The 26,993-nt window shown below is 39.0% G+C and overlaps 2 protein-coding genes and 1 pseudogene across 2 annotated transcripts; all 3 read right to left on the bottom strand.

Annotated features, from left to right (window-relative positions):
- Window positions 1-95: 95 nt before the first annotated feature.
- LOC147325688 (E3 SUMO-protein ligase ZBED1-like) lies at window positions 96-8,061 on the bottom strand (annotated as a pseudogene).
- Window positions 8,062-8,948: 887 nt separating this feature from the next.
- LOC147325687 (katanin p60 ATPase-containing subunit A-like 2) lies at window positions 8,949-15,939 on the bottom strand. Its single transcript, XM_086300309.1, has 16 exons — window positions 15,774-15,939; window positions 14,208-14,278; window positions 13,705-13,871; window positions 13,548-13,584; window positions 13,014-13,104; window positions 12,826-12,924; window positions 12,455-12,520; window positions 12,185-12,262; window positions 11,741-11,839; window positions 11,241-11,304; window positions 11,046-11,164; window positions 10,842-10,933; window positions 10,652-10,762; window positions 10,153-10,315; window positions 9,910-10,012; window positions 8,949-9,827 (listed from the first exon to the last, which is right to left on the bottom strand). Exons 1-16 carry the CDS (start codon window positions 15,822-15,824, stop codon window positions 9,688-9,690), a joined length of 1,551 nt encoding a protein of 516 aa, XP_086156435.1. The 5' UTR covers window positions 15,825-15,939; the 3' UTR covers window positions 8,949-9,687.
- A 4,228-nt stretch (window positions 15,940-20,167) lies between these two features.
- On the bottom strand, window positions 20,168-26,919 carry sigmar1 (sigma non-opioid intracellular receptor 1). Its single transcript, XM_086300307.1, has 5 exons — window positions 26,686-26,919; window positions 26,506-26,557; window positions 25,955-26,103; window positions 24,432-24,524; window positions 20,168-22,206 (listed from the first exon to the last, which is right to left on the bottom strand). Exons 1-5 carry the CDS (start codon window positions 26,828-26,830, stop codon window positions 21,977-21,979), a joined length of 669 nt encoding a protein of 222 aa, XP_086156433.1. The 5' UTR covers window positions 26,831-26,919; the 3' UTR covers window positions 20,168-21,976.
- Between the last annotated feature and the right edge of the window lie 74 nt (window positions 26,920-26,993).

Raw genomic sequence — 26,993 nt, 5'->3', positions numbered from 1 at the left:
ATAAAATTGTAACATCAAACTGAAGATTATAAACTTGAAATTGCATCATGTCCTATTGTAGTAGTACTAGTCAAATTACACTGTATGATATCAACTTCCCTAAAATGGATAAGGCCTGTCAACACAAAGTGATATGCAGATGTTATTTAAAAGTCAATGGTCACATTTATTTAGTCAAACAACACCATTTTAAGTAAAATTCTGTAATCAAACAATATAAAGACATGTGCACACCTCACTGTGTAGACTGGGGAAACGCTCTTTGTTTTTTGACCAAAAGGTGAGTGCATCACAGAGTCATTTATGCTGTCTAGGTACTTGCTTATTTGTGCATCAGTGCTCGAGTCCTGGCTTGTGCTGCGTTGCAACCTAAATGCCTTGTAGCGTGAAAGAAGACGTTGTTTTGGGGGTGGCGCTGAGTCACTATCTGATAATTCTGTGTCTTCTTCTGTTGGTGCTGCAGGTCCGTCTCTGTCTACCTCTGTGATCAAAAGGTCTGGAAAAGGGTGCACACACACACACACACACACACACACACACACACACAAAGACAGGATTAGACAGGATGCTTCTAATGATGCTATAAAACCAAAGACAGTGATAATAAGTGGAACAACAAAAACAACAATAACAATAAATTATTATTATTATACAGTCACCTATTAATGACTTTTTAAGGTAATCTCTGAACCTCTTCAGTGCTGGTCCGGTTTCACCATTTTGGACATCTAAATCTACCCAGGTCAGTCCAAACTGGGGGTCAAGCATGGTGGCAAGGAAGTAGATCCGATGGCTAAACGGCTCTTCTGGATCCTTTTCGTCCATGCAAATCTGCCTGAAAATTCCAGAGAACTGTTTCTCTAAGGATCTTTTCAGTGCCCTGACTATAGTTACGGCCTGGGGCATTTGTACTTCCATCTTTATAAGATGATTCTTCAAGTCCAGAACAGTGGGGACCACCATGCTAATAGTCACCTTCTGTAAGGTCTGTTGCATCAGAAAAAGGCTCAAGCAAAGCACAAAGATCTTTCAGCTGAGCCCACTCTCGGGTTGAAAACACTAAATTCTCTGTATTGCTGCACATTTCAGTGATGGCCCCGTGGTCAAGTGTGATCAGAGCCTTTAACTGTCTGTAGGTGCTATTCCAGCGGGTGTTGTTTCCTGCTGGGATGGACTTATTGGAGCCAAAGTGTGCCTCAAACAAGTCTTTGTGGTTACTACTGCTGTGCAGCAGGTTTGTAAACTTGCTGGCTTTGGCAATGGCTCTAGCTATTGCCTTTACCTCTTTCATCCCATCACCGATTACAAGTTGCAGCGAGTGGGCGAAGCAAGAAAGACGTTCACCCGTTGACCATGGATCAGAACCTTCTGCATCCTCCCACATTGTTTCATCATCGAGGTCACCACTGCTGTCACCTTCAGGGTGCTCTACTTCTGGCATCCTGACTTTAAAGGCCCGCTTCATATTGGATGCATTATCCGTCAGAATGTAGCTTATTTTATGGCCAATGCCATACTCCTCAACTATTCTGTCAAATGCTGAGCCGATTCGTTCGCCGCAGTGCTTCCCTGTGAAACGCCTACTGTCAAGCAAAAATGATTGTAAACTGTAAGAGTCCTTGTTCTTGCAGGCAGCATGAGCAGTAACTCCCAGGAAAGTACGAAGCCTCCGGTCAGACCAGAGGTCTGTTGTTATTGCTACATTTGGCTGGACTTCCAGGGCTTTGATTATGTCACCCTTCAATTTAGTGACAAGGTGAGGTATCAGCTTCTCTGTCAAGGTGGTTCTAGACACAGGAGTGTATTTGCTATCCAAGACATTCAGGAAGTGTCTAAAATGTGGATTCTCAACGATAGACAGGGGGAGAGAGCATCCAACTATAGGGTCCTGGAGGATGGACTGGGTGATGGCCTGTTGCCTGGGTGAATTTGGGGAAAATAAGTGGATGCTTGGAGCAAACAATGATAATTGAGGCTGTGTGGGATTGACCGCTATCACTGATGTTGCAGATCCTGCTTTGTACTCCAAGTACCTACAAAACAGGGAAATAGGAATCTGTAAAACATCGGTTTCTATTCAACCACAAAAACTACTGTATCTTACAAGCACAGTAATTTTAAACCTATCAATGAGGGCAGACCTTTGCATACAAAAGAACCTAATCTAATCCAGTGTGACACATATAGATCATTAGGCACAACTAGTAATAATGAAAATACTGGAGTGTTCAGGGTTGCAAGACCTTAAATAACAAGAACAGAAAAACAGTTGAATGGAATCTACAAAAGACAAAATGTCTGTGCATTAACTTTGCAGGTTGCATTAAGCCTCCTCCTGCCAGTCAGCTATCAGACACAGCTGTATTGACAAGAAATGAACTACTCAATAAAGTCTGAAGTTACACCAATACAAAATAACTGTGTCTAATAATGCTAAAATAGCCCCTACACACTGGACTGGTTTAGTAGGGCAACTACGGTGGCCCCTAGAGACAAAGCACGTACAAACTCCAAAACACTTACAAATTCCAAATAGCACGCACAAACTCCAAAACACGTACAAAATCCAAAACACATGCAAAATACAAAACACGTACAAACTCCAAAACACGTACAAAATCCAAAACACATGCAAAATCCAAAACAGTTACAAACTCCAAAACACATGCAAGCTCCAAAACACTTAAAAAATACAAAACACATGCAAAATACAAAACACTTACAAAATACAAAACACATGCAAAATACAAAACACTTACAAACTCCAAAACACATGCAAGCTCCAAAACACTTAAAAAATACAAAACACATGCAAAATACAAAACACGTACAAAATACAAAACACATGCAAGCTCCAAAACACTTACAAAATCCAAAACACATGCAAAATACAAAACACGTCCAAAATACAAAACACATGCAAAATACAAAACACTTACAGAATACAAAACACATGCAAGATACAAAACACATGCAAAATCCAAAACACGTGCAAGCTCCAAAACACTTACAAACTACAAAACACATGCAAAATCCAAAACACTTACAAACTCCAAAACACATGCAAGCTCCAAAACACTTACAAAATACAAAACACATGCAAAATACAAAACACATGCAAAATACAAAACACGTACAAAATACAAAACATGTGCAAAATCCAAAACACTTACAAAATACAAAACACTTACAAAATACAAAATACAAAACACATGCAAGATACAAAACACATGCAAAATCCAAAACACGTGCAAGCTCCAAAACACTTACAAACTACAAAACACATGCAAAATCCAAAACACTTACAAAATACAAAACATGTGCAAAATCCAAAACACTTACAAAGTACAAAACACATGCAAAATACAAAACACTTACAAAATACAAAATCCAAAACACGTGCAAGCTCCAAAACACTTACAAACTACAAAACACATGCAAAATCCAAAACACTTACAAACTCCAAAACACATGCAAAATACAAAACACGTACAAAATCCAAAACACTTACAAAATCCAAAACACATGCAAAATACAAAACACGTACAAAATCCAAAACACATGCAAAATACAAAACACGTACAAAATACAAAACACGTGCAAAATACAAAACACTTACAAAATACAAAACACATGCAAAATACAAAACACGTACAAAATACAAAACACATGCAAACTCCAAAACACGTACAAAATCCAAAACACTTACAAAATCCAAAACACATGCAAAATACAAAACACGTACAAAATACAAAACACATGCAAAATACAAAACACGTACAAAATACAAAACACTTACAAAATACAAAACACGTACAAAATCCAAAACACATGCAAAATACAAAACACGTACAAAATACAAAACACGTACAAAATACAAAACACTTGCAAAATCCAAAACACATGCATACCCCAAAACACATGCAAATTCCAAAACACAACGGAAGTGCTCCAGGACGCTAGGGGCAGTGTTGAGCTTTTGTTACCTAGTAACTACACAAGCCAGGAAGTACCAATGACCGGATTTGGGGTCTGCAGCCTTAAAGGCCGCATTTTAAGGCCGATTACGTCACAGTGACACGACGAAGACTGTCCCAATTCAAAGGCTGCTCTACATGCGGCCCTCAAATGCGTCCTTAATTTCCCTGAATTTTAAGGATGGGTCGGTGTAGCCTTCATGGCCCAACATATCCCAGACTTCATAGCTCCGGCGGTGGTGTGGATAATTTAAAAAACGGCGGAAGCGGAGCGGACGAAGAGTAAACTTTCAGAAGTAAGTACTGAATATTATGTCACTTATTTATGTGCAAATGTTTTTATAATGAAGAACATTAAAACATTACTGTTGGCAACATGTCGGGAAAGTTATGTGACATTAGCGACGTTTGTACTAACTTGGTTTTAAAGCCTTTACTTCAAAATATTTGCCGTTCAATAGCTGAGCTTAATCTTACAGAGAATGTGATGATTTTATGCATAATTAAAGTCAGTCATGTCAGTCAGCTGACGGTTCACTCGTTAAGCTGAAAGAAAGATGCTTTAATCACAGGAGTCACACGTGTCCACTGTACCATCTGGGAATTCTTCTTGTTTAGCACTCGTAATAACACAAACACTAAATCCTCCTTCTCGTGTGCTGTTTTGTAGCAGTGTATACACCTGAGACTGTCACCTGTCTGTCTGTCCTGCACTCTCTCTTTTTTTCTTTCTCTCTGATTGTGGAATAAAAGTATGAACATGTGTTTATAAGTTACACTTGTGTTTGAATCCTGCAGCTTATCACACATTTGATTTCTATGTGTGACAACTGCAAGTGTCCAGAGTGAGGACAGACTGAGGGACCCACTGCTACACATCATCTGTGAGGCTTTGCACCCCTGATGATCCACCAGGACAAACTCAGCAGTATGTGAGGAAGAGGAGGAGGAAGAGCCAGCAGCAGCTGACAGATGGAGAGAATAGACAGACTGTTCCCTGTTTGTGAAGGACTGCTAAGAAAGTTTAACATAACTAATTGTCTGTCCTGAATCAGTCTTATTAGGTAATGTTCAAATAATTTGATCATTCCAGTGTTTTCAGTGTGGGAGAAAGTACCCAGGGCATTCAGGTTACACACTATGAAAGGAAGCAACAAGTTTAATGTTCAGAAAAATAAAGTATGTATCAGCAGCAGAATGGAACTAAAAATAAATGTTTGTTTCAGTTCTATGAAGCTTTGAGTATTTTGGATTAGTAGCACTGCTGTGTTTGTTGCATCATATTGCTGTAATTGTTTATATGCTTTATATATTCTGAGGTAAGTTGATCTATAGTGTTACATCATATTCTATAAGGATGTTACGTGTTTGTATACTTTCTGCCCAGTTTGACCCATTTAGCAGAAGCCAGCCTGTTTAAGGCTCTGATATCTATTCTGTATGACTTAAAGCAGTTATGACATGGTCTGATTTTCTAACCCAATAAAGGAATGTTTAATATATCAGTCTACCCTTCATTCTATCAGAAACAGTTATCACAGCTTGTACATGTTCTTTTTACACATGTATGTAAGCATTGAGCCAAATTTAGTATTGCCAACATACTGAAGGAACAACATTTGTCTCTTATATATAATACACCTATATATGCACTGTCAATATACATTTTGAACCAGCTGCAGATGTCAGAGTAACAACTGACTGACCCCCACATAAAGTGCGTTACAGTAGTCCACAGGGGAAGAAATAAAAGCATGGATCACGGTTTCAAAGTGCTGCCTAGGAAGAAAAGATTTCACTCTTGCCAGTCGCCTTAAATGATAAAAATGGACTGGTTCAACTTAAAACCAAGGGCAGTAACAACAGGTTTAAAATAAACTTCCAGGGGTTCCAAATGAAAAGAAGAGGACTCACAGGAGCCACTGGGTCCAAACACCAACAAATCTGTTTTCTTTTCATTCAAATTTAAAAAGTTTAGAGCCAACCAAGCTTTAATGTCATCTAGGCATGTCAAGAGAGGTTTTATTCAGATGCCATCCTTCTGCTTCAGTGGCAAATAAATTTGGCAGTCATTCCTATATACTTGTCTTTGAGTGAAGATTTAAGGTGGTAAGACATGTACTGTAAATAACTGCAACTTGAATCTGTACTGAAGCTCAGTATTTGACACAGAGTTCATGTTCACTGCTGTAATAGCTAATAATGACTAATATAATAACCATAATATTGGCCATATTATATTTACATTACCAAAGTGATATGACTTTAGTCTCATGAACAACATTAGCTAATTGTTATTTACTAGCTAATCTTAAATGACTGTTCAGTACAGAAATGAAGACCAACAATCATGTTTTACTGTCCTATGGTCTCAGCCTCAGATACTTATCAAATCACACAAAGCTCTTGTAGAAACAAACAAACAAATGAAAAAAATATGTTCTCCTTCATTTCTGTCAAACAAAGTTGTATGACACGTTTCCAGCTGTTAGTATCATGGTTGCTAGGCAACCTGGGAAGCGCGACGGAGACTAGAGCCCATGTGTTTGCAACAAACTTGCCGTTTATTTTGTAAATCGAGCTCAACACTGCCCCTAGCGTCCTGGAGCACTTCCGTTGTGATTTGGAGTTTGCATGTGATTTGGAGTTTGCATGTGTTTTGGATTTTGTACGTGTTTTGGATTTTGCATGTGTTTTGGATTTTGTATGTGTTTTGGAGTTTGCATGTGTTTTGGATTTTGCACGTGTTTTGGAGCTTGCATGTGTTTTGTATTTTGTATGTGTTTTGGAGTTTGCATGTGTTTTGAATTTTCTACGTGTTTTAGAGATTGCATGTGTTTTGAATTTTCTACGTGTTTTGGAGTTTGCATGTGTTTTGGATTTTGCACATGTTTTGGATTTTGCACGTGTTTTGGAGTTTGCATGTGTTTTGGATTTTGTACGTGTTTTGGAGTTTGCATGTGTTTTGTATTTTGTACGTGTTTTGGATTTTGCATGTGTTTTGTATTTTGTAAGTGTTTTGGAGCTTGCATGTGTTTTGGATTTTGTATGTGTTTTGGAGTTTGCATGTGTTTTGAATTTTCTACGTGTTTTAGAGTTTGCATGTGTTTTGAATTTTCTACGTGTTTTGGAGTTTGCATGTGTTTTGGATTTTGCACATGTTTTGGATTTTGCACGTGTTTTGGAGTTTGCATGTGTTTTGGATTTTGTACGTGTTTTGTATTTTGCATGTGTTTTGGAGCTTGCATGTGTTTTGGAGTTTGCACGTGTTTTGAATTTTGTACGTGTTTTGTATTTTGCATGTGTTTTGTATTTTGTACGTGTTTTGTATTTTGCACGTGTTTTGTATTTTGCATGTGTTTTGGATTTTGTACGTGTTTTGGAGTTTGTACGTGTTTTGGAGTTTGCATGTGTTTTGGATTTTGTATGTGTTTTGGAGTTTGTGCATGCTATTTGGAATTTGTAAGCGTCTTGGAGTTTGTACATGCTTTGTCTCTATGGGCCACCGTAGGGTTTGAAGAACACATTATAAATAACAATATTACATAAACATGACCTGGTCATCTGAGGTTGGAAAGGTAGTTAGAAGAGTTTGAAGATGGATAGATGGCTACTGGCTAGCTTACCTTTGAGGGTGTTTGCGCTCCAGGTGCCTGGTGAAGCCCATACGGAAAAGAAATAGTAAAAACTTATATGTGATTACTCATGAAAGTGGCCACTTTCATGAGTAAATCATATAAGGCTTACATGATTTACTCATGAAAGTGGCCACTTTCGCATTACTTTCATACATTGTTTTAGTAAGTATCCAAAACATACAAGTTTCATTATATAATTTTTCAAGGGATCTTATATCTGTTTTCACTCTTATATGCTTTTCATACAAGTTTCACACAAGACAGATACAAACTTTATAAGATTTATATATATCTTTTCCATATGGGAAGGTTGAGGTAGTCCCAGCTGTCTCGGTCAAGGAGACTTTGCAAAACCTGCACTTTGCCGAATGCTTCTTTTTTGCATTTACCAAAAACTCTTTGTGTTCTATGAACGCAAACTTTATGACAGACGAAGTCGCTGACATTTCTGTAACTTACTGACCGGGCATACTGCTCAATCTAACGGGTTGCATTTAGTTGTGTTTGAAGGGCGCGAAAGGCGAAATAATAAAATGCCACAATGTGGAGGGATTTGAGCATGGCTGAGCCACTGTGTGTCGCTGTGTGACAGCTGAGCAGCGAAAGGAAATTAATTGAGGAGCCGGCTCTCGCTCAATGGGAGTTGACTATTCTGATTCACTACAAAGCACTCTCTAAGCACGGCTCTCAGAGCTAAAGCTTTTGAGCATTATACATTATCGAACGTTACGCTGTGTGTCATGGATACTGTTGACTCCAAATCTCCCGACCACTATGTTGACCTCAGACAGCAAGACCGAGACAAAAGTACGTCGAGACCAAGACCACGTAAAAGTGGTCTCGAGACCGGTCTCGAGACATCCAACTCTACTTAGTACACAAAATAGTACATTTCCGAGTACTCTGCTTCCTCAGTCTCAAAGTAAAGTTTAGAGGAAAGGCAATGTGCACAAAGACAAAAACGCTGCATAGAAGGAAAAAAGAAGGTGAGAAAAGAGTCGAAAGACATGCGTGCCAATGAAAATAAGGTGAGAGAATGAAAACAAAAGGAGGAGAGAATAGAATAAATGACACAGAGTTACCCGAAGGAACAATGAGAGCCTCCTACACTGCAATAAGCATTTAATTTCATTGCATACACACTGCTAATGCAGTTTTTTTGGGAGAATAGGTTCAAACAAAGGAAGATGCAGTTAAAACATAATAGAGAGACAATTCAAGGTTCAAGGTTCTTTATTTCTCACATGCATAGTTATACAAGTATAACACACAGTGAAATGTAGCCTGACACGCTCCTCGTCATGTGCAAAAAATGGGGGGGGGGGGGGGGGGGGGTAGAGGAAGAACATTATATATATATATATATATATATAGTATATACATTGGGTGAATGTGCAGTAGTAGCAGCAAGCAGGTGAATAGACATCTGACTATTTTACAGAATAGACAATATAAACATATTTAAAATTAAAGGAATTTGGAATGTACATTGTGCCTTGGTTTAGAGCAGGGGTGTCAAACTCAAATACACAGTGGGCCAAAATTCAAATCTGGAACAAAGTCGCGGGCTAACATTAATATTTATTGAAAAAAAAAAAATCTTCCTCCAGATATAAGAATGAATCTTTTCTTATGGACTCAAACACGTTTTGCTGAAAAACTGAATATGGAACAAGCAAAGTTTAATACTAAACAATATATATATTAGCTGTATAATACCAGTAGGCCAGCTCTAATAGTCATTTGGTATGGCTTCGCGTATTTGTATTAGGTTGTATACTTTTTGTTTTCAAATAATAAAAAAGAAAACAAATGATCAATGAACAAATATTTTCTCCTTGTCAAAAAGAGTTTTTCAAAGCTCCACAGTTATTAAAATGTACACCGTTCCAACCTGCAGTAGCTTGTCACAAATATCCAAAGTATAGGAAACATTTTACGCTAATATATAGTCATTAGTGTAAATTTTTAGTATAGTGCAGGATATAAATTTGTAACAGTAAAAACGAGTTATCATCACTTTTAGTGGCGTTAGTATGAAAGTCTTTACATTCATGTTATGTGTACTAGTGTCAGACAGATTGGTACTCTCTCTCCCAGGCTGTGTATCTGTCCATCAGGTTTCGTGCTGAGGGTTTGGTGTGTTCAATCACATTCAGGAAATCAGCTGTTGTTACAGTTTCCAGTTGGATGGCGGGCATGTCTGTGTCATCTGTAAAAGAGAATCACAGTAAGACAGAGAAGATGGCTGTTGTAGGGGTCAATCTTGACATTGTGTGTGTGTGTTGTCCTACCATCCTGATGTGACTCCAGAGCATCAAAGATCTTTCGAACTGGTCTCATGGCAGCTTCCTTACATGCCAATCTTATATCTGAGCCAGAGTAGCCCTCCATCTCCTGGAAATAAAACACACAAATGTACAGATGTACATGAGTGAACACATTTCCTTCCAGATAACATATATGATTTATGAAATATTAATTACAGAAAAATTGTTAAGCATAACGATTAAACACTTGACAAACTCCATACGCACTTTTGCCAGTGCTTCGTAGTCTAGCACAGTGCGTAGCTCCACCCCTCCTGTGCAGCTGAGAGGAGGCAGCCAATGAGAAATCATGGCTTGGCGAGCTGGTGAAGAGGGAAGACTCACTAGAATCCGCTTCTCTAACCTCCTCAGCATTGCGTGGTCCAGTTCCCTGAGAGAAGATTTATTAGAAACAAACAAAGGCAGATTTAACTGTCATAATTTTATAGCTGTATTAGTAGTCATCTTTTTGTATTTATACAGCTGTGACTTTGAAATCATAACATCATAATCTTGTGTTTGTCAAGAAAATGAAGGGTCTTTTTTCAAATGCATTCAATGCAAGAAAAATGAATGAATGTTAAAATCAGGCTGAGATGATGCTGGCAATAAATTTACGAGGAGGGTTGAAACAGCAAAAATAGTGAGTTGCATTTTTCTGTCTTCCTATTTATTTGTATATGCAACAGAAGGCCAATAAGTCCAAATGTGCATGTGATTAATCTACCAAGGTAGGTTGGAGGCAGCAAGTACAAAAACCAGGTCATCTGATCTGGCTAGTCCATCCATCTGAACCAGTAACTCAGTCTTCATCCTGCGACTCCCCTCGTGCTCGCCCCTGAAAGCAGTAAACAGAGGTTTTGTGGACAGCAGCAGTGGCACAGCTACATTTTACTGCACTTCGTGGTTGAGCTCACCCCATGCTGCTTCCTCTCTGGCCCATCACTGACTCAAGCTCATCCAGGAAGATGGTGGATGGAGCGTGGTACCTGGCCAGCTCAAATAGAACCTGCAGACACATGTATTAAATCATTTACACTAATTAGACATCCCCCCCCCCCCCCCAGAGAATAGTATTCAAACATGTTTTTGTAAAATTCTTCCCATAGCTGACAGCCTACCCTGACCAGTTTCTCAGAGTCTCCCCTCCACTTGCTGACAATGCTGGAAGCTGAGATGTTGAAGAAGGTTGTCTTACACTCTGTAGCTACGGCCTTGGCCAGCAACGTCTTACCTGTACCTGCGTGGGTAAGGGAATGTGAAGTTTTCATAGTGAGACCCTGACATTTTTTAATATCCTGCACTTGAGTCCTTACCCGGGGGACCATAGAGCAGTAAACCCTTCCATGGAGACAGGATGCCTGTAAAGAGTTGGGGATACTGAGGAGGAGAGACTGAGTCAAAGAATGAGGGGGAAACATGAACAAAACAGTATAGATACACAACTTGAGTAAATCACATCCTAGCTCAGTATGAGAACACATTGTATTTCCATTTTCAGCACACCAATAGCAAACTGAGCTCTGTGCAAAGAAACCTGATAAGTCTGATGATGCAGTTTTTATCTATTTGCAGAAGCACAACTTGTGTGACTGTAGCAGTACAATAAATTCTACATGGCATGCCACATGTGTCTTTCTATCCATTTCTGTATCTGTGTTACCATAATATCCCAGGTAAAGATTTAATATTAGTCTAATAGACTGGCCTGACCCCACTGCCCTCCTTCTCTTTAAGCCCGTTAAAAGAGATGTATTCAGAATCGAAGATGGGCGACCGGAGCTGAAATACCAGCATGCTCGGGTAGCGGCCGCACCTTAATGGGATAAACGACGGCCTCTTTGACTAATCGCTTGGCATCCTCCAGACCGATGATGTCCTCCCATCGCACATTGGGGCTGTGCAAATAGATGTCCTTTGGAAAAGCATACACACACACACACACAACAGAGAGTGAGTGATGCATGTGGAAGACATAAGCCAGAAATTGGCCCCCACACACATCCTGGTTGCGTAAATAGGTGTCTTTTAGAATGAAACATCAGGTAAGGGAAGTGGATAGAGCCTGGGCCTTCATTAATACAAAAGATCAATTCATTCAAAACAAAGCCCTCTGCTGCTCTGTAGTCATATGGAGGATTTTCATATTTTTACATCATATTCCAAGGAACAAATTAAGATAAAATCAGCTTCTCCTCAGGCTTATTAAGGTGTGTGTGTGTGTGTGTGTGTGTGTGTGTGTGTGTGTGTGTGTGTGTACCCTGCTGACGATCGTAGCTAGTGCCCTCATCTCACCACTCATTCCAGAAAAGCCACTCAGTGGCTTCAGTAGGCGTTCCTGCAACATAGACTTTTTATTATTATCAGTAGACATTTTGTACTTTTTGTTGCCTTCAAATAGTTTTTATTTTGGACAATTCAGACTGTTACCAAAATATATTTTTACACATTTCACAGTTGTTTGAAGCTTGTCTGAATATTATGACCTTTTTTATAAGTCAGTTTAGTTCAAAGGCTCCAGCATAATTACCATATGGTCTGAATCAATCCCAGCTCCTCTGACAGCATCCTGGATTGCACCTTTGGCATCAGTCATCTGCCCCCAAGATACATAAGAGAACATAATAGGAACAAAAGTGACAGCGGTAATTTTGTTTTAAAAAGGGTGAGGACTTCTATTTTATGTTTTTGCATTTGGCACGGCCAAATCAACCCCAGATCATAAAGGTGCTGGTTTATGTTGTAATGAATTAAACATAAACAATTTTGTTAGCATCCTGCTGCAGCATCATCGTAAAATGAAAACCGTCTCATAAATGTCATACAAGAAAAAAATGTGATTAACTTCAATTGGGACGATGAGGTTTGCTTCTGTTCTCAGAGTATTCACTTCTCCAGTACCTTCCTGTTTGTGGCACACTCTCCAGCTGGTGCATTTTTGATGGAGGATACGCTGAGACCAAAGTCCGATGACTGTGGAGCAAGATAGGTGCCATTCTCCTAGGAAATTAACATAAATGTCAGAATAATTGCTAGCTAGAGTACAGAGTTGTTTTGATTTGACTTCATTTTTCCACATTTGCCCGTACACTAGTGGCTGGCTTCTTTGCTCCAGTTCCTGTGTTTGTGTTCCGGGAAGGGTTGATTTCTGGGAGGGGTTTCACAGCTGAACGGGGACTCCTGGGGACAAATAAAAAACAAAACACATGTATTTTTTTAACTGTCATGCATGGACTAGCAGCATGGCAGACTCACTTATTGTTATATATTCAGGTGGGAATCACCAGACACACCCATGATACAATATTATCACAATACTTCACTCATAATTATTATTGTGATTTTTAATATTTTGTGACATGCTGAGTTTTGCAATAACATATTTGCAATTTATCACCCATTTCAACTACAAATTATCTCCTCAAAGTTCAACTTGTCAATATCTGTTTTATGCAATAAGTTTTTGTTTTTTCTGCCCTAAATGTCGCCATAAGACAGTGTCTGTGTTGCTTTATCGATACAATATTGCCACCGAAAATACTGAGATTCGATGTTGTATCGATTTTTCCCCACCTCTACTGTGAGCATGTATGCACAGCATACTTGGCCCGTGACTGACTCACCTCTTAGTTGCACTACGTGTTGGATATTTTCTTTCACCTGGACAGAAAAAAATATCAGAAAAAAACATGCTAAGACTATAAGTTAGTTTTTAATAATTTTACAGAGCATGAGATATAATTTTCATTGCTTCTCAGTGTTTCAGCAGAGTTCTTGCACCTGCTTCTGCTATTCTTCTGATAAGTTTGGGATACTTCTGGAATTTGACGTAGTGGTAGCTCTCATACTCCATCAACACCATCTCCAGATCGATGTTATCGCTAACCTCGAACCTCCTCACACCTCCATTTGTCTCTTGATCCAAGGCCACTGCTGCAGCTACATAGCTGGTGGACAGACACATTGCAAGGAACAGATTTTTGATGTGCTTGTCTTGATGAATTGCATTTCACTTTTTCTATACAGACATACAAATATGACCTTTTGGTTGGTTTGTTACCACTTATTCAATAATAAACCAGCAATGCCATTTTGCATAATGCCATTCTGTTTTGAAGTAACAAAGAGTGAATTTATGTATTCTACTTGCTCTGATCAAAGAAACTCAGCCACCTGTTTTAAAAGTCCGTATCTAAACCTGATGCTAAAAATGTACTTAAAAGAAAAGTTCATCTTTTTGATCACCACTTGATGCATCCACACACACACAATTTTATACTGACCCTTGCCCCAGCAGGTGGTGATAGATGAGGATGAGGAGACTTTTCTTCCTCATCTCAGTCCTCTGCTCATCCTGTTGGACAGCAACAAGAACAGCAACAACAAGAGGACAAAAGGGGAATTCAAATGGAGCTGTTATATGAGAAAGAACTACCAAATAATATTGTTCAATTTGTCACAGGTGTCATGAAGAACAGATATGGTCTAATAAAGACCAATACAGTCCCCCCAAAAGCAAAATATTTTAGAAGAATATTAGGATTTTTTTAACAGAAGGATATGAAGTGTCACAACTTATGGATAAACAAAACTTTAAAGTGAATCACTGAAATGCAAAGAAATTAGCCACTCCATATACAGGTTATAGCAAGATATAACATTTAACAGTATTATTTTAGGCCATGATGCTATGCATAATAGCAAAAGCATTACACAAGTGAGCCACAGCACTCAACAAATACTGGTTGGAACTCCATTCATTCATCCTTTTACTTCGCCTTATCCAATCAGGGTCACCATTAGGCTGGAGTCTGTACCAGCTGTCATATAGCGAGAGGCATGGTACACCGTGGACATGCTGCCAACCTAACGCAGGGCTAACACATTCCTATCTTATGATCAAGTTAAGAGTCATTGATTAAACTAATGTCCATGTGTTTGAATTGTGGGAGGAAGCCAGAGTAGCTGAAGAGAACCCACACAGACACGAGGAGAACATCCAAACTCCACACAGAGACATGCCAGCTGGCCTGTGGATAGACCTCTTTGGGAGGCAAAACTCTTTACCACTGTGCTACCCACGGGCTTTAACTGTATGCCTAATTTCAGTAAAGATGGAAGTCTCAAGAACTGTACTTCTTTAAGCTTGTGAAAATTCCCACTATTGGTTAAATACCTTGCACCTTCCACCTGCTGTTTTTAGAACTTAAGAAACCTCTCGGGTGAAAGATGAAAAACATCATCAAACTTAAAGAAGTCCAACTGCTTTTTTTTTTTTTTACAAGTTCTTAAAGACTGCCATGACCTGGATGACTAAGAACCTGCACAGACAATAAAGATGGAAATGACACTCCCTAAAGTATTTATTTATGTCTGTGGTCTAACTAAAAGTAGCCACTAATTATCAACTAACGAGTTAGCCTGTGCTCGTTAATGCTTCAGTTCTCTTCTCTTCCCTGGTTCAAACATGTGGAGGAGGAATATTTTATATTGGGCTGGAAATACAGGGAAAACACAGTTGCCAGCAGAGGGGGCCAGCCAACCACAAACAACAACCAGTTGACGCTGTCTCTAGGCAACCAGTGAGTGCATGCAGAACTTAACGATTAGCTCGACGGCTAACTACCACGCTCGTGAAAGCGACAATATAGAAATCCCATCATATGTGTAAAACAAATCGACCAACACCTGGATACATATGCCTTTAGCTTAACACTGCTTACAGTACCAGACAGTTCAGTGCCCATCTGTTCACTGCCACTGCTAGTTAGTCACAAGCTGATATCTGAAAACAGTTGTGCGTCAAATTTGCGTAAAACAACAAGAAACAAAAGCCCGTGTTCACTCACCGCCTCTCGGGCCTGGTGGGCGACTTTCATTGACTGATAATTGAGCTCCATTACTGCTGTAAAAATTTCGTAAGGTCGGTATTATTCGTTAGGTGATGGTGAAGTTGGTCCACCGCGTAGTTCTGTCGGGTCTTACGTTCCCCTCGGGGCTACCGTACTTAAGAGTATGCCTCTTTTGTGAAGCAGCAACGGTGGTAAAGAAAAGCATCACCTATGCTTACTTTGAGAATTTAGAAAAATCTCAATGACAAAATGTTTCATTGACTTAAAGTTTTGCAAAAATGAGATGTTAAAAGCTCTTTAAAAGCTAGAATGCTAAAGTTTTGGGTTTTTTTTATTGTTAGGTTTCATTAAACCGCAATATCTTAACTGCCTATATTGCACTTTTGTACTCAATCACAAATGTTTTCCAAGTTTGACATGTAGCCTACTACCTTTTACTCTGATGTTATTATCTTTTGAAAGCCTCCTGTAGAGCTCACATTTGATTTCTTTTCAGGTTGAAACTGATCAGTTGATGTATGTCATCCTGATTATCTCCACTAGAGAGCAGAAGAGATCTATATAACATGCAAGTCACAGAGGTACTATCAAAGGACACCATTTTAAGCTACTTTAATTTATCAGAATGTGTGTGAGTGTTTTGTAAATGTGAATATGGGTGATGAATAGATCCGTTTTGGCTGTCTGGTTTTTGAGGGCATGCTTGTGTCCATCCTTAGTAACTATTGTGCTCTAACTCTTTGTGTGCATGTGTGTCTCCAGGGGCAGACATACACACAGAGACATCTATTTGCACAACTCCAGCAACCAGTGGGAGGACATAAACACCCTGGAATAAGCCAAACAATTAGTTAAAGAGAGTGTTGTCTATCCCATTAGGTGCAGCTCCTGCTCAATCACGCTGGTATTTCAACACTGGTTGTCCAGCTTCGATTCTGAATAAATCTCCCCCAAAGAGCTTAAAGAGCAAAACGGTAATGAGGTCAAGCCAGTCTGTTAGGCTGACATTAAACCTATATTTAAGATAACATGGTAACACACACACAATAGACTAGCAGGAATAAGGGAATATTAAAGTATATGCATTTGTTGAAAACTTTAATAGGTACACCTGTTCAGTGATTGGTAGTGCAATTATCTAATCAGACAATGACATGTCAGCAGCTCATGGCATCTAGGCATGTAGATGCCATCAAGATGACATGTCAAGGTCACGAGCAGATGGTAGCCAGAATTTGCAATAAACAACATGAAAGGGTGCCGGTGGTATAAAGTTGCACTCAAAAAAATAATTCATTGGATGAACGTAATTTTATCTTGCCACTTATATTCCATCTAAACAAATCATGTTATATTAATCCATCTTGATTGTGTTGTCTCAACACGATATATGTGTGTAGGTTTAACATAATATTAACATTAACATTCAATTAATTTGACTTTTGTTCAATCAACATGTTTGCACCACGTTAGTCTAATTAAATTTATTTAAATCCATCTTATATTGTTTAAACACTTTGGCACATCAAAAATCAGTCTTGTTACATGAACTAGTAAAATATTTGTTTGTTACACCAATGATAATCTTGTTGAATGAATGAAATGTAACTTATGTCTGTAGTACATGTATTCATATTAAGTAATGTTCAACCAAAAAAAGAAATCAATGGATTTATAGCAACTTCCAATCCACCCATCTTCTTAGCTTTATCTGGGCTGCGGAAGTGATAGGGCAAGAGGGACAGGGTACATCCTGGACAGGTCGCCAGTCAATCATACAGAGACAAACAATCATTTGCACTTTAACACCTTTGGGCAATTTAGAATAACCAGTTACCCTTACAACTGCATGACTTTTAACTGTGGAGGAAACCACAGTACACAGAGAGAACCCACTGCAAACTTCGCCACATTGTGGATTTGAACACAGGATCTTCTTCCTCTGAGGCAACAGCACGAACCACAATGGCATTAATCTGTCAATACAGACTTAACAAAAGTAGGAAAGCTATGCTTGATGATGCTTTATGTTGTTGTTCTTGACAAGTTAAACCATAAGAAATAGTAACAGCATACACGTGGTGTGGTTGTCTTCCTCTTGTAACCCCACTGATTTTCCTGTGGTTTGACATCTAATGTGATCTTGTGAATTTCGTGAGTCGACCCCCAAAATCAAATTGGGTGGTTGTTACATGCATAAGATCCAAACTTGTAATTTGAACTAAATAATTCCATGTTTTTATGGTGAACGTAATTAAATCATTCAGCAACTTAATTTGTTCTTGTTGAGATGACATCATACAATCTAGTAAGAGCGGTTAGTTGCCTGGATCCAGCCACTCTTACTAGATTGTATGATGTCATCTCAACAAGAACAAATTAAGTTGCTGAATTTCATGCAGATGCTACATGATTTAATTACGTTCACCTTAAAAACATGGAATTATTTAGTTCAAATTACAAGTTTGGATCTTATGCATGTAACAACCACCCAATTTCATTTTTTTGAGTGTGTGTGGGATATTTTCTTGGCACAATTTGGACACTTTAGTACCAACTGAGCGTTGCTGATGCCCATGCCTTTGTGAGTACAGTGTACCCATCTTCTAATGGCTGCTTCCAACAGGATAGCACACCATGTCACAAAGCAGCTCAGATAAAAAAAATTCTTGAACATAACAATCAGTTCACTTTACTAAAATGGACTCTACAGTCACAGGTCTCAATCCAGTAGAGCACCTTTTGGGATATGCTGTGATGGGAGGTTTGTGTCACAGATGTGCACGTAATACATTTGAAGCAACTGTGTGATGCTCTAATGCCAATATTGACCAAAATCACTGAGGAATACTTCAGAAGGCAAATGGGAGTTCAACACAGTACTAGCAAGAAGTACCTAATTGTCTAATGAGTGTATAATATATACAGTATATATAAATAGGTGAACAAGCAACAGCAAGGATATTCTACAGCTTTAAGCAAATGTACAACACAAATGCCTATCACATGTGGTCGCAAATTTTGAAGCCAACCTGATAACCTTCTCCCACCAATGATGTGGAGATCCAACCTCTTTTAGATCCAATTAAAATCAAGACACTCAAAAAGATGCTCTGGAAAAGAGTAGAATTCTTGGAACAGAGTTTAATACACTGAATCATATGAACAGCAGGAAAAATACATACAGACATTTAGCAAGAGAATTACAAAGCAGAAAACAAGCAAAGCAAAACCCCAGGGTGTACAGCCTTAAGCACAGACAGCAGAGCAACACAGAGGCAGACAGAGAGAAACAGCAGAGGGGAAAAAGTGCTGGGGTGTCCTCTGGTCCCCTGATATATAGGGACCAGTATCCCCGCCCCCTGCTGCTGGGTAACTTTCCCACCCGTCCAAACACAGCTGCAGGGTTCAGGTAGCGGCCAAGGTCTTGGCCAGAGGCCAGTCAGGACTCCAGCTACCCTTTGGCTTTGGCTTATCACAATAGGTCATGACACGGTCAAACATCACACATTAATCCTAATTATTAAATCTTGGAAAAAACACTTCAGTGTAGGTTCATAGTGTGTGTGTGTGTGTGTGTGTGTGTGTGTGTGTGTGTGTGTGATTATATCGTATGATATTTTAGTTGTGATGTGTTCAGGATCTCTGTTACAATATTTTTAGGTTTTAGCTTCTGTGAAGGACTTTGTGATTTTTATCTTGAAAGGTGCTATATAAATAAAGTTTTACTTACTTACTTTTACTTATTCTTTTGGTTGTACTTCATGAAAGACATTGAGTGTGTATTAGGGAAGGTTAGTTACCGGAGCTGGAGAGTGAGTTATTTAGGCGAACTCTCAACAGTATTAACTGCCCTGTTACTGTAAAACCTTAATAAACCTCGGTGAAGCAAAATGTCTTGTGCTTAAGACTCTACATGAAAGTTAAAATATGTATGTTCAGTGCACATAGATATATAGTGTATATAGTTACCTAGTTATACATATCACACAAAAATCTACCACACACCTCTGTGTATATGAAACACAACCAGGTTGCCTGAGACATTTACAGACAGAGATGAGGACTGATATATTTGTCTTCTCATCTGATGACCAGATTTATTAAATACCATCTGACCATTGAGTATTTACAATAAAGGATTTGGAGTGTCAAGCTTGAGATTTCACTCATCTTGTGTTTAGCATTGGAGCATCATGGCAAAGGCACTTTTTATGGATTCAATACCATTGCAATGAAATATTAAATGTCATTTCACAATTCTATTATGAATAAGGCAGCCAAGATCAAATATTGACAGCTACTGTTTATATGCCAGTCGTCCTCTCATTGCCTTGATTAAATACACAGTATAGAGAGAAATAAGCAAAACACACTTCTATTAAGTTCAAAGACATTTATTTCTTTTGGCACCGTCAGTTTCATTCTTAACCCCGAGTAAATTGCACATCTGGTACAGTATTACAATTCATCTGAGAATGCACTGCTACTGATGCTGCTTCCAATTAACATCAGTTAGAGTAGTAACAGCACATTTTCACTAGACTAGAAACCCTACATAGCTCTTAGTAAGTTCAGCCATTAGCCTGAAAATAAGGCTGTTTTACATGAAAAGATACAAACTGAGAACACAATCAGCAGCAGTGTAAAACACCACAATTACATTTATCCACAGTGCTACAATAGGATGTAGATATTTAGCCCTCCCAGTGGGCCAGTGCAAAATTCAAGACCAGGAACGGAAGTTGCAGATACTGAAACCAAGTAGCTTGGTCAGAGTCCAGTATTATTCAAGTTAATTTATAGGCTATTTGAGCTCAGAACATTTTTGACAAAAAAAAAAGTAATCAAGTTTACATAATTAAACCATTCTGTAAAATTAGAAAATGACAGAATTACAGGTAAACCTAGCAGAAGTCTGTAGTATGATACAACCGTGTTTTCCCATTTTCTTACCTTAAATGACTTGCACAAACATTTTAAAGAGTTTCTCCAAATAACATCATTGGTGTCCTACCACAGTATGTACAGTATGTGATGTAAATGTTTTGCTTTATTGTTTGAAAGGATTTCAGTTTTCCACCTTAACCTCCACAGTTCTGAGATAAAAAAAAAAAAAAAAAAAAAGTCAAAACCACACACATCTAGTCAGAAAATTTGGTGGTTGCCACAATGATGTAGCTCTGAAGATGAGCTCGAGCAGAGACAGGTTAAAATAAAAATAAAACCACCAAGGTTCGCACAGCTGACAAGACGAGAGCTTTCATTAGCATATCCTCCCAGGTTTTTAACACCTTCAAAAGACACACGGTACACAAAAGGTGAGCTTTGAATCGGTAAATGGTGGCCAATGCCAAGAGAAGCTTTAAAAGCAAAGAACAGAATTTCTCTTTTTTGCATCTTCTCACCGAGAGTAGCTTAGAGAGCCCGAATCCTAATGCAGCTACATTTACAATAGACCTCATCTGCAGAGAATCTGCACAAAGTGGAAATTGGCATCTAATAAGAAAATAGTGACTTTAGCTGTGCATTATATACATTACTGTAGGTTTTACAATCCAGATTAAACATTGCATATTTGTTTTGAAAGATTGGCCTGCAAAAAAACCACTTTGAATATCAGTATTTATTTGTAAAAATCATTGGTTATGAAGAAGTAAACACAACCAAACCTGGTTGCATATATTGCCTTATTTTTATCAAAAGAATGATAAATTTGGCAAAATAAGCTTTAAGGCTTTCATCTTTAAATTGGATCCTAATAATATGGATTTTCTTTCCTTTTATTAGTCATTCTGACTCTGGAGGCAGTCTGAGCTCTCAGTGGAATGTTTAATGACCTGATGCTTAGTTTCACTGTTAAAATCGAGGTAAAGTAAGGAAGGCTGCCATTCAGAATGCAATGTTTGTTTGGGTGATTTGGCTCAGTTTGAAATCTCATGCCAAATGTTACGGTGAAATGGAGTAAGACATTTTCTTTTGCATAGCCTTTATGAGGGTCAAGAGAGTCAATGAAGATGATCAACTGTACCAATGTAAATTTGGATTGTCTACAATTTCATATAAAAATATTAAATGTCAGCACTCTGAATTATCAGCAAGTCTCTCCTCTACCAGATTTTAGTGGTTGGGAAGAAAATGTCACAGCACAAGATTTGATGGTAATGTCCATGTGCAATCATCTAGGACTCTATTTTGCCTTAGAAAACTCCAGCTTCTGTAAGTAGTGTACCAGCCTCAAGTAGCAAACCCTTCATGTAGGCATTAAAAGTGTAGTACATTGTGAGGAAGTCCTGGGTGCTGAAAAAGGTGTCTGCTAAAGCAAAGCCCAGCGTGGAAGGGATGAATCCTCTGCCATACTCCACCATCCAAGTCCCGGCACTCCACTGGACTGACGTAGCCTCTCCTACAGCATGCACAATAGTGTCACCTGTGGGTAAAGAATATGAAAGAACAGGAAAAAAAAATTACTACTACCCAATAATACTACAGGAGTTTAGCTAATAACATACTGTACTGTGAAAACTTATTTACCAACAGCCTGATTTTTTTCTCTTTTGCATATTGTTACACCTACATGTTTCAGGTAATCAAATTTTAACATTAGACAAAGATAATTAAAGTAAATTAAAATGTGGTTTAAATTATTTTATTTAAAATGGGAAGCTATCCAGAGCTACCTGGCCCGATGTGACAAAAATAAATACCCCCTCTTTAGGGCTGCACGATTAATCGTTAGAAAATCGCGATCTCGATTCATACTTATGTGCGATCTCATTTCCAAATGACAACGATTTAAAAAAAAAAAAAAAAAAGGACGACGCCGATTGTGCCGCATTTTGATCCGGGACGTACTCTGCATGAAAACAAGCGCTCACTCCTCGTGCTCAACAAATGACAAGGGCGGAGCCTTATACCACGTGATACAGAAGCTGCGCCGTGTGATGCTAAAATTAGCAGGGAAAAAACAACGGAGAGCACATCAGGGATGACGAGAAAGTGACAGGAGAAAATCCGTCCCTGTCAACCACCCAAACATCAATAACGAGAACCTTATACAGCGCTTCCCTATACACGTCGAACTCTCGCAGGCACAAAGAAATTACGGAGGCTATTACTTATCACCTGACCAAAGATATGGCTCCCATCAACACTGTGCAAAACGAGGGATTTAGGAAAATGATCAACACCCTAGACAAACCTCTCTTATGGCGAGAACCTCTCGCCATAAGAACAGTTTCTTCCCCTCCGCTGTTGGACACATGAACAATAAACGTACGACTGTTCCCACCACTAACACATGACCCTACGCTGTGTTCACTGCATCATTCCATGTTTTGGCACTGATCACCACCTGCACTCATGTATATATCTTTCTACGTAGCACTTTTAATTCTTATTCTTACTTTTATTTTTTCATGTCTATTTAAGCGCAATTTATGACAGTATGTTTGCACTGAAGCACCGCAGCAATTTCCTAATGTTGTAAACCTGCTCAACATTTGGCAATAAAACCCTTTCTGATTCTGATTCTGAAACGCTACACAGTGCCGTCCCGCAACTATTTTTCTATTGTTGCACTACCTGCTCTATACACGCAGCATCGAGCAACGGTGGAGACGGAATTTCAAGCAGTACAACATTTTGCGGCAACAACAAAACGTGAGACATTTGTTGTTTTTATGTTTATTTATTGTTTTTATGTTCAGTCTCAACTGTTATGAAGTGCAGTTAATAAGTGCAATAAATATTTATACTGGAAAAGAAAATCGTGAGAGAATCGTGATCTCAATTCTAAGCCAAAAAAAAAAAAAAAAAAAAATCGTGATTCTCATTTTATGCAAAATCATGCAGCCCTACCCCTCTTGTTAAATCATAAGAGGGTAATTAACCAGTTTAATTTCAGTAGTCACACGCAGGCCTGATTTCTGCCAGACCTGATGAATCAAGAAATCACTTAAACAGAATCTGTTTCACAAAGTGAAGTCCTCTAAAAGATCTCAAAAAGCAACATATCATGCCACAATCTAAAGAAATTCAAGAACAGATGAGAAACAAAGTCATTGACATCTATTAGTGTGGAAAGGGTACAAAGCCGTTTTTAAGACTTTGGAACTCCAAAGAACGAGCCATTATCCATGAATGGAGAAAACTTGAAATCGGAATTTTCCAAGAGTAGGCAGGTTACCAAAATTACTGCAAGATGACTCGTGCCTCAATGACTATTCCCGGAGGTCACAAAAGAACCCAGAACAACATTTGGCAAAAACATCTTGATCCTCAAGCCTTTTGGGAAAATATTTTAGTGAAGTATTGAAGAAGTTTAACATTTTGGAGGGTTTACGTCCCATTACATCTGTTTAAAAAAATAAAATAACATACTATTTCATAAAAAGAACATCATCCTAACAGTCAAACATGGTGGTGGTACTGTGATGGTCTGGGGCTGCTTTAGGAACTGAACAACTTGCCATATTTAAAATCATCATTCCTGCTCTCTATCAAAAAATCTTGAAAGAAAATGTCCAGCCAATTTGTGCAAAAACAAAACAAAAAACAAACAAACGAAAAAAAATATTATAGTTATTGAGATACATTAAAGTTTCCATTGTGTATAAATGCAAAATTGAATATTGTAATGAGTTAATGCATTACCAGGATAGTATATTTCACTCTTGGTTGTCCCCTCTTTCCACTGTCTGAAGGTTCCAGAAATGATGGTATCAGAAATCTCAGCCCAATAACGACCTGAGAGAAACAGCAAGATGCAAAGAGTCAAAATGATACAATTCAGAGTATTTATAGTTTTCTAAACATACAATTCCAATAGTCTTCTGTAAATCATGTCACAAATCAAATATTATTGTTGGGACTAAGAATGGGACTATATATCAGCATCTCCTAGATTGCAAGGATCAAGTTGTAGCCCACTGTGCAACATTGTAAGGACTTGGACTGGAATGGGGGTGCTTCAGACTGACTTCACTTTAGAGCATAAGAAGGGCAATTCATCCCTTCATATCTGACACCATACTGTAAATAACTCCAGCAGATTTCAACTTTGAGATCAGAGTATCCTGCTCTAGAGTAACTTGTTCCCCAAAACCATTATGTCTGCAGATGTTTACGTCAACTTACACAAAAAAAACTTTTTTTGGAGCTGATCCATCTATGTACCGTAAATGTCGGGCTATAAGCCGCTACTTTTTGCACAAGCTTTGAACCCTGCGGCTTTTAGTCAGGTGCGGCTTTTCTATGGATTGTCCGTGATTTTTGTCATATCGTAAGACGATTTGTTTTGTTTGTTCCGCTGTTGTACGGCACTACGTTGCCTGGCGGAAGGATCGGGGTTCAAGAGTGGTATGTTAGTCACATGTCCGTCCGCCAGGCAACGTAGTGCCGTACGAAGTAGCGCGAAAAACAAACTTCAAAGTAGCGCTACGCGTTCAGCGGGAGTCGTGGATGATGAGCGGCGATAAACTTGCAAGTTATGCCCAAAAAGCAAGTTATGCCCAACTCCACCGGTGGATTCTGACAGCGTGGAAAAGTGTGAAAACATCCACGATCACCAACGGATTTTGAAGGGCTGGACTGCTGCATGATGGAGAGGAGGACACCGCCACGGCCCTTCTGAGGGTGTTCGACTCTGAAACTGACAATGAGGATTTCTTTGGTTTTGAAAGTGACAACGAAGGAGAGAAGAAGAGTGGATGACGAAGCCATCCTGAGCCTGTTTGTATCCGACACTGGAGAAGAGGACTTTGGTGGTTTTAGTGCGTAGGAAGAAGAGAAAGATGGTGGTGAATGACTGACTTTTCTTCTTGTTAAAGCTGTGTCACTGCACCTCAGCCTAAAAGGTAGGCCGAATCTATTTTTCTGGTGTGCTGTAGGCTACTGTTATGTACTACATGTGCAAATATGTACCCATAACTTGTTTTTCAAAATATTAATAAAAGTGATGTCTCCAAACAGCCATCTCTTTCCTGACAATTCCCTTTGTGCATATTCTCTTACATATGATAAGTCAACATTGAAACACCTGCGGCTTTTGGTCAGGTGCGGCTAATGTATGTACAAAACAGGATTTTCCCCTGATTTTAGCTTGTGCGGCTAATATTTAGGTGCGCTTTGTAGTCCGGGAAATACGGTATCTCTCTTTAACTGCTCTCCTTCCTCACCTGAGTGTCCTCCAGTGTCCACCGCAGTGCCAAACAGTATCAAGTACTCTGTGAGAGAGGCATGGAGGACACACATGGAGCCCATCCAGCCTCCAGCATTCACAAACACCCACTGCAAGTCCTCATCAGGGAGGATGTGTCCAGGATACCTAGTTCAAATATACTTTGTTAGCCATTTATTTAACGTTAAAAAACTGATTAATAATCTGAATACCAAGTGAGAGTTTTCTGTGCAAATTTACCAGTTTTGAGTTTTAGTAGGAAAATCGGAGGAAAGTACCTCAAGGTCAAAGAAATCATTATGGACAACTTTCACTTTGGCTTTATTTTAGACTACACCAATTTTTCATACAGTATTAAAAAATGAAAGTGAATAAGACATCCATACTATACCAAGAAAGAATGAAGTGAAATGAGCACATGCTGAAGAGATAAGTTGCATCATGTTGCAGCTAATAAGTAGCTTAAACAACCTAATAGTGATGGAAATTGTACAGAAGCAACCACAAGCTGCCTGATACATGCAAGCCTGCGTGTAACGGTATCGTTACCTTTTTCTCAGCTCCACCACCACTTTGGAGAAAGCTTGCTCATGGTCCTGTCCTGAGAACAGACACATTTAAAATGCACAGGACATGCAGATATGGCAGTTCAGGCAACCAAAATTAGCTTCGCTTTAAATATAAACGAAATGAAGTGGCAACTTTTTTCACATGCAAACCCAAACTCACCTGCATACTGTTTGGCCAATTTGGCGACGTCTTCTTTGTTGAACACATACTGCTTGCTGGCCAACCAATACCGCAACAACAGCACGGTCAGGACGGTGACTCCGGCGAACACCAGAAGTCTTAAAATGATTTTGAGCAGGGACATGGCTGAACAAAACGCACAGACACACACAGACAGGTTTGGCTACATGCATATAGGGAGGCGGACTGGCGTGGTGCTCCGCTCACAGCCTCTTCCTGGTCAGGTGAGGGAGGGAACTTTACGCTTAGCCAATCATGGGCCGAGTCAGTAGCGTAGGCAGCGCGCG

Source organism: Aulonocara sp. 'chitande type north' Nkhata Bay, linkage group LG7 (genome assembly GCF_057382095.1).
Source record: "Aulonocara sp. 'chitande type north' Nkhata Bay isolate Kocher_YH1m ecotype deep benthic linkage group LG7, A_spYH_male_GT1.1, whole genome shotgun sequence".
Taxonomy (NCBI): Eukaryota; Metazoa; Chordata; class Actinopteri; order Cichliformes; family Cichlidae; genus Aulonocara; species Aulonocara sp. 'chitande type north' Nkhata Bay.
Note: the sequence above shows the minus strand (reverse complement) of the source record. Positions and strands in the feature narration are given on the sequence as shown.

What these genes read in the sequence shown, in the direction of transcription:
- sigmar1 (XM_086300307.1), bottom strand. Translation starts at nt 26,830, where the DNA reads ATGTCCCTGCTCAAAATCATTTTAAGACTTCTGGTGTTCGCCGGAGTC. An exon ending in ATTGGCCAAACAGTATGCAG is followed by an intron (nt 26,558 to 26,685) that starts GTGAGTTTGGGT and finishes GTCTGTTCTCAG; the next exon opens with GACAGGACCATGAGCAAGCT. An exon ending in GGACACTGGAGGACACTCAG is followed by an intron (nt 24,525 to 25,954) that starts GTGAGGAAGGAG and finishes TGTTTCTCTCAG; the next exon opens with GTCGTTATTGGGCTGAGATT.
- LOC147325687 (XM_086300309.1), bottom strand. Translation starts at nt 15,824, where the DNA reads ATGGAGCTCAATTATCAGTCAATGAAAGTCGCCCACCAGGCCCGAGAG. An exon ending in CAGAAGAATAGCAGAAGCAG is followed by an intron (nt 13,585 to 13,704) that starts GTGCAAGAACTC and finishes TTTTCTGTCCAG; the next exon opens with GTGAAAGAAAATATCCAACA. An exon ending in GGATTGATTCAGACCATATG is followed by an intron (nt 12,263 to 12,454) that starts GTAATTATGCTG and finishes TCTATGTTGCAG; the next exon opens with GAACGCCTACTGAAGCCACT.